Source organism: Mandrillus leucophaeus, unplaced genomic scaffold, assembly GCF_000951045.1.
Source record: "Mandrillus leucophaeus isolate KB7577 unplaced genomic scaffold, Mleu.le_1.0 Scaffold3, whole genome shotgun sequence".
Classification (NCBI taxonomy): Eukaryota; Metazoa; Chordata; class Mammalia; order Primates; family Cercopithecidae; genus Mandrillus; species Mandrillus leucophaeus.
In genome coordinates this window covers 2,300,128-2,308,047 of record NW_012103142.1, presented here as the reverse complement: position 1 = coordinate 2,308,047, position 7,920 = coordinate 2,300,128, and the positions used below count along the sequence as shown (strand labels likewise).

Genomic DNA, 7,920 nt, shown 5'->3' with positions numbered 1-7,920 from the left:
CATGTTGGCCAAGCTGGTCTGGAACTCCTGACCTCAGGTGATCCACTCGCCTTGGCCTCCCAATGTGCTGGGATTACAGGCGTGAGCCACCTTGCCTGGCTATTTTCTAAGAACAACAAAAGTCTTCCTCATATTAAGAAAAAACATATATCCTCTGATACACTTACTCAATAATCTTAGTTCTACCCATTGGAGGTAAACTAAGTCAAAATTATTTTCCATGTAAGAGCTTTTCTGATGTTTGACATTTGACATCATTCCCCTATATATTTTCTTCCTTCCTTCCTTCCTTCCTTCCTTCCTTCCTTCCTTCCTTCCCTTCTCCTTCCTTCCTTCCTTCCTCTCTCTCTCTCTTTCTTTCTTTTTCTTTCTTTCTTTCTCTTTCCTTCTCTCACTCTCTCTCTCCCTCCCTCCCTCCTCTCTTTCTCCTCCCTCCCTCCTTCTTTCTTTCTCTATCTCTCTCTTTTTTATGAGACAGGGTCTTGCTCTGTCATCCAGGTTGGAGTGCAGTGGAGTGATCTCAGCAATCTCTTCTTACTGGACTGAAGCAGCAATCCTCCCACCTCAGCCTCCAGAGTAGCTGGAACTACAGGCATTTTCTTCCAGCCTCCTGTGCAGCTAGGACATAGTCACATGATCAAGGCACACCAATCAGATGCATTGGAAGGTGGGACGATGAAGACCCAGGAAGCATGCATAATTGATTCAGGTAAGTGGCAACAGCAGTTCCACCCAATTTCCAGAGACAACCAGGGCAGCAGTTGTAAGAGCAGCATCCAGCATTTGGTAAGATTATCCAAGGATGCAGCAGCTTCTGTACCCAGAGGTGGCAGCTGGAGTGTGTTCACAAGAACTGTTGTGTGGCCTGATTTGGGTACTGTTTCTGACTACACAGCCTCCAAGACAGCTCACTCGACCTCCCAATTATTTAAGGTACTCCCTTATATTCTACTAATAAATTTATTTTCTGGAAAGTCAGTTAAGTTAGCTTAAATCAGCCAGTTTCCGTTACTTGAATCACAAACCTAGACTAAAATAACTTCCCTGAATCTTCATTTTGACTAGATTTGCCCTGGGGGACAGCTTAGAGTGGGAAAAGTTGGTTCCTGCCAAGCACCTACAACCTGTTCCAGACCAGACAGGGATTTCAGCTACCAAAACCTGCTCTGATGCCTGTTTATTGTAACGTATAGTGCAGAGTGGGAAGGCTGGATCGTCTCTGAATTTGATTCTCCATAGCCATTTCAGCCTCTAGCCAGCAGGTGGGGGCCTCCCCAGTCTTCTGAAACCAGTCTGCCAGGCGTCGCCCTCTCCTTCCCCTCTCACTGCTGCAGGAACTAGAGAGGTGACTCAGTAGGCACCCCTTGGGCCAGGTGGACCCCTGGCAAGAGTTGCTAACACGCCTCTTGTACTCCAGCCTCACTTCCCCATCCCTCCTCATGTACAAGCCACAGAAAGAGAGAAGACGTGCGGCCACAAATGCTGCGCATTCCACGCGGCCCCTAGGGTTTATGAGTATCTGTGAAGGCATCAGAGACAGGACAAACTTTTCTTTGTCCAGGGTGATGGAAAGGACACAGGAGTTATTTTCTAACCCTGGAATTAAAAGACTAGAAAATACATTCTCCTTCCACCTAGAAATGTCCCCCAAGGTTGGTGGCTTCTCATGCCAGTCCCAACATGGCTTGCATTCAGGTGTCTGAGTGATCTTCCTTTCACTATATCACTATATCATGCCTCCACTGTCAATCCCTCCCTATGTCCCACCATAGAATATTTAAAAGTCTGGAATGGACCCCATTTACAGGTGAGGAAACTAAGGATCAGAGGTTGGCTTGCCACCTCAAATCTAAACTCTGCATAGCTTCCAAGAATCTCTATAACCAGGTCTCACTCCACTTTCTACTCATGGTTCTCCATAGCAGTGATCTTCAAAATTGTCTGCCCTTCCAATCCTGAGAGAATATATAAGAACCATGAAGTCCCTTGCATATTTTTTAAGATAGTAATTGCAAGCTTTATCTAAGATGAAACATTTTTAAGCCAATCAATTTTTTACATTCTTTTTTTTTTTTGGAAACAGAGTCTCACTCTGTCACCCAAGCTGGAGTGAAGTGGCACTATCATGGCTCACTACAATCTCTGCCTCCTGGACTCAAACAATTCTCCCACCTCAGCCTACAGAGTATTTGGGAATACAGGTGCACACCACCACACCCAGTCTAATTTTTTTTTTTTTTTTTTGAGATGGAGTCTCACTCTGTTGCCCAGGCTGGAGTGCAGTGGTATGATCTCAGCTCACTGCAACCTCTGCCTCCCGGTGATTCTCCTGCCTCAGCCATCAGAGTAGCTGGGACTACAGGTGCACGCCACCATGCCCCGCTAATTTTTGTATTTTTAGTAGAGATGGGGTTTCACCATGTTGACCAGGCTAATCTCAAACTCCTGACCTCATGATCCTCCCATCTTGGCCTCCCAAAGTGCTGGGATTACAGGTGTAAGCCACCGCGCCTGGCCCTACCCAGCCTAATTTGGTTTTTTTGTTTGTTTGTTTTGGTTTTTTTTGAGATGGAGTCTTGCTTTGTCACCCAGGCTGGAGTGCAGTGGCATGATTTCAGCTCACTGCAATGTCTGTCTCCTGGGTTCAAGCAATTCTTCTGCCTCAGCCTCCCGAGTAGCTGGGACTATAGGCATGCTCCACTAATAGGCATGCCTGGCTAATTTTTGTATTTTTAGTAGAGATGGGGTTTCACCATGTTGGCCAGGCTGGTCTTGAACTCCTGACTTCACAATCCACTCGCCTCAGCCTCCCAAGGTGCTGGGATTATAGGTGTGAGGCACCGCGCCCAGCCCTGGGCCTTTTTAATTTTTTTTTTTTTCATGACTATCTTTTTCCTGCAGTAATTTTTTAAATTCTTAAATTCTTGACATTATAGAACTAAACTGAAATTTATTAACATTCCAGTCTTACATTTCTTATTGACAAACAGAAATAATTTTCATAAGTCAAAAAACTCCAAACAAAACTAAAACCAGGGAAAAGCTTGTAATATTAAATATGTGTTTCAACATTGACAGCTGAACAGAGAACATTATTTTAAAATTCTTGGCAGATGATAAAGTTGTGTAGAAACTGAATACTTACAAATTATTTACAACATCGAATCAGGCCAGGCGTGAGTAATCCCAGCACTTTGGGAGGCCAAGGTGGGCAGATCACCTGAGGTCAGGAGTTCAAGACCAGCCTGGCAACATGGTGAAATCCCATCTCTACTAATAATCCAAAAAGTTAGCCGGGTGTGGTGGTGCACACCTGTAATCTCAGCTACTTGGGAGGTTGAGGGAGGAGAATTGTTTGAACCTGGGAGGCGGAGGTTGCAGTGAGCCAAGATTGCACCATTGCACTCCAGCGTGGGAGACAAGAGGGAAACTCTGTCTCAAAAACAAACAAACAAACAAACAAAAACCAAAAAACCCTGGAATCACTGACCCCAAAAATTCCACAGTTAGGTCAGAAGAAAACAGCAGAAAGGGATTATGAGGGAATCTACACTGCTCTAGCCATACCCCATTCCCTTCTCAGAGAAAAGCCTGGCATTGATTAGATACCAGGCCTGACTAATACTGGCAGCAGAACTAGTGATAATAACTTGCCTGACAGAGGAAACTTCTTCTGGATTGGCAGTTTTGATCTGGGCCCTGGACCTCTTGCACATTTTTTTTCTTTCTTTTTTTTTTTTATAAGATGGATTCTCACTCTGTAGCCTAGGCTGAAGTGCAGTGGCGTGATCATAGCTCATTGCAGCCTTGACCTCCACACGCACCACACCTAGGTAATTTAAAAAAAAAAAAAATTGTTTTTAAATTTTTTGTGGAGATGGGGTCTCACTATGTTGCCCAGGCTGGTGTCCAACTCCTGGCCTCAAGGGATCCTCTCACCTTGGCCTCCCCAGTAGCTGGGACTCTGGGCACATGTCTCCACACCTGACTAATTTTTTTTACTTTTTGTAGAGACATGGGCTCACTATTTTGCCCAGGCTGACTTTGAACTCCTGGTCTCAAGTGATCCTCCCACCTTGGCCTCCCAAAGTGCTGGGATTACAGGCATGAGCCACTGCCTCCAGCCACCTTGCACATTTTTAAGATGACACGTAGTATTTTTCATCATTAATTTAAAATATTATAGTTACTGGCCAGGTGTGGTGGCTCATGCCTGTAATCCCAACACTTTGGGAGGCCAAGGTGGGTGGATCACTTGAGCCCAAGATTAGCCTGGGCAACATGGTGAAACCTTATCTCTACAAAAATACAAAAATTCACCAGTCTCATAACCCAGTCTCAAAATAAATAAATAGATTAAAATTTAAAATAAAATTAAATTTAAAAATTAAAAAAAGAAAAACAAAAATCAATCGTTACAGAGGATGGATACAATTTCTGTCTTTTTTTGAGACAGGGTCTCACTCTATCACCCAGTCTGGAGTGCAGTGGCATGATCACAGCTCATTGCAGCCTCAACCTCCTGGGCTCAGGAGGTTGTACTTTTTGTAGAGATGGGTTTTTTCCATGTTGCCCAGGCTGGTCTTGAACTCCTGAGCTCAAACAATCCACCCACCTTGGCCTCCCAAAGTGCTGGCATTACAGGTGTGAGCCACCGCACCTGGCTGCCTTTAATCTCAAATTCCAGCTTCTACCTAAAACTTCCCTTTTCTCTGAATTCCTACAGCACTTAAGAGTTTGAGTTTCATGGCTCATCCTTGAAATCTGCATCATTATATTAGCAGCTTTGTTTCACGACACTTTAAATAGACTGTCATGAAGTTCCTTGCAATCAGGTTTAGTGTACTTGCAAAGTCAGGCACAGTGGCTCACACCTGTAATCCCAGCACTTTGGGAGGCTGAGGCAGGTAGATCACTTGAGGCCAGGATTTCGAGACTAGCCTGGCCAACGTAGTGAAACCCCGTCTCTACTAAAAGTACAAAACAACAACAAAAAAAATGCCAGATGTGGTGGCACACGCTTGTAATCCCAGCTACTCCAGAGGTTGAGACAGGAGAATCGTCTGAACCTGGAAGGTGGAGGTTGCAGTGAACCAAGATCAGGCGCTGCACTCCAGCCTGGGTGACAGAGTGAGACTTGGTTTCAAAAGATCAGATACCACATAAACTGCAGGAAGGCAGAGACTCTGTTTTTGTTCTGTACAATATAGCCAGAAGCTGGCATATAATAAGAGCTTAATAAACATTTGTTGATTGAGGGCAGAGTGCATTGGCTCCTGCCTGTAATCCCAGCACTTTGGGAAGCTGAGGCGGGAAAACTGCTTGAGCCCAGGAGTTGGAGACCAGCCAAGTTTTGTAGAGACCCTGTCTTTTATAGAGACCTGGAAAATGAATGAACTTGAATTTGAATTTCAGCTACTCCATAAATTTTTGGATTTGTGACACCTGAATTATTCGCTTCAGAATTTATTCATTCATATATGTATTTGACAAATATTTGTTGCATGCCTCCTAAGAGCCAATCACCATGGCTCTTAGTTCAAGAAGATATGTCCCTGACCTTGAGGAGCTCAAGCATTTAGTTATGAAGGCTGTTACAAGGATGGGGGAAAGGAAGTTAGTGTGAGGCCTAGAGGGAGCTGCCAATAGCTCCATAAGGCAGAGGCATAGGAGGCCCTCCTGGGACAGATCGCCATGGGCCTCATCTGCCACTTATGGTAATGTGAATTTAAATATCAAAACTCTAGGATACCACCAAGGGACTGGAAACTGGGAAGAGTGAAGGACAAATCTGCATTCTAGAAATCCTATCCAGGTGGCAATGGGGAGAGGGGTTGACAAGGAGACCTGGTTACTGCTCTTACCTAGTTGGGAAGTGACAAGAGCCAGAATAAGGCAGTAGCCATGACAGACGTGGCCTCAAAAGTGTGGATCTGAGAGTAATCAAGGAAATGCAATCAGTTGGACTTGGTGAGACAGGCAAGGCGGAGGAGGAGTTAAAGGTTAACAACCAGGTAGAAAACACAAAGGCCTCAGCCATGTCAGTAGCCATGGGGATGGAAAAGGAGGGACAGATATGAGAGTAGGAAGGAGAGAGGATCTATTGGATTTGATGATGGGTTTGGATGAGGGGCTGAGAGAGAGGACGTGAATCTCCCAAACACCCAGATCTCTGTCTTGGGTAACAAGGTCAGCGAGTCAGAGATTACAGGAAGAAAAGCAAGTCTGAAAGGCTTTGGGAAAGTTACCAAATCTCCCCGAACCTCAATTCATCCATTTGTAAAATGCCAATGATGATTTCCAGTTCTGAGAGTTGTCATGAAAATTAAATCACCTGGAAAACTGTAGTAGACACTCAATAAACACTTTTGGCTGATACTAATAATGGTGCTCGCTCATGTGCCAAACAGTTAATCCTCATATAACCCTATATGGTAAGTATAATCATTATCTGTATTTTACCAACATGGGAACTGAAACACAGAGATATAAAGAAAATTGACCAAAGTCAATCGGTTAGTAAGTAGCAAAGCCAGGTTCAGAACCCAGGCAGTCTAGCTGCAGGGTCTTTCCTAACCACTTTATTATACTTTTACTGCCCTTTGGAACCTATAACTGGGCTTGAGGGAGGAAGGGAGGAAGTGGCAGGAGAGATGGACAGTCCTGAGCCAATAATTCATTCTAAGAGCAGTTTTTATTTAGAAATGTGCTTCCACAACTTGGTGGCCACCTGGGGGCAGGTGGCCCCAGCTTGCTTGTTCACTCTTTCCCAGCCCAGGGGTTGGGTCCTTGGGTCTAAAGCACAGGGCAAGTTCTCAAGGATCAACACCCCAGACAGTCTCCATGGTCTGGGGCTTGGAGCTGGTATGAAGGGTGAACCAGGTTCCATTCTGGACTGTTTATGGTTGGAGGCTGGGCCCCTGGCACCAGGACCTCGGCTCCCTCTCCTAGTAAGAGCTGGGATCACCCACAGGCCAGCTGTGGCCAGGTCCTGGTGGATATGACATTGGGAAGAACAAGGGGCTAGGAGAGGCTAATTTTCTGGTGCTGGATCCAGTTTATCTTCCTGAGGGGTGGAAGCCGGGACAGGAGCCTCATCCCCACCGTTGAGGGACTTCTGCTGCTCATTGCTGTTGGGCGAAGGGGTCCTGTTGCCCTGGGATCCCCAGCGGGTCAGGCGCTTTAGGGAAGAGTCACGGCGGGCAAGCAGAGGGGGCTGGAAGCCTGTGAAGGAGCTGCTGGTGACCGGACGCTTATCTGGCAGAGAGAAGGCAGGCAAGTAAGGAGAAAGGCATGCAAAGGCGAGAGGCAAGGGGCCTTGCCTCAGCCCTTGGAGGAGAGGGGAGCCTCCTGACTGCCAGTCCTACCTCTGCTGGCCCTAGGAGATCTGGAGGTATCCCTTTCTCCCTCTTTTCTCTCGCCCAGCTCCAGGGAAAGCTCCAGAGTCTATCCCTCTCACCTCCAGGCTCAATTGGATGCATGAGCCGGTTCATCTGGACATTCCAGTGTTTCACATTGGTGCTGGCCTGGCGCAGTTTTCTCTGGGCAGCCTGTGGGGGCAGGGCCAGTGGGGAGTGATCAGAACCATCATCCATGGCATGGAGTCTTGATCTTTTCAGGTTCACAGGCTGCTTAAAATCTGACCAAGACTACTGATCATCTCCCCAGAGAAGAACCATGTATGCTCATGAAGAGTTATTAATATATACATGAATAGAGTTTGCCTCCAATTTCATGGGACTCATGGACCTCCAAAAGGTAAAATGTAACCATAATAATAGTTTCCAACCAATATCCCTGATGAACATCAATGCAAAAATCCTCAATAAAATACTGGCAAACCAAATCCAGCAGCACATCAAAAAGCTTATCCACCATGATCAAGTGGGCTTCATCCCTGGGATGCAAGGCTGGTTCAAC

The 7,920-nt window shown here is 45.9% G+C and overlaps 1 protein-coding gene across 1 annotated transcript in view; it reads right to left on the bottom strand.

The window, feature by feature from the left end:
- Window positions 1–6,675: 6,675 nt before the first annotated feature.
- DEF6 (differentially expressed in FDCP 6 homolog (mouse)) overlaps window positions 6,676–7,920 on the bottom strand; it is a 32,709-nt gene continuing 31,464 nt past the window's right edge. Inside the window, exons 8-9 of the mRNA XM_011986885.1 lie at window positions 7,460–7,550; window positions 6,676–7,257 (exon numbers count right to left, since the gene is read on the bottom strand). Coding sequence (XP_011842275.1) covers window positions 7,034–7,257; window positions 7,460–7,550 — 315 coding nt within the window. The 3' untranslated portion in view covers window positions 6,676–7,033. The remainder of the gene's footprint in view (window positions 7,258–7,459; window positions 7,551–7,920) is intronic.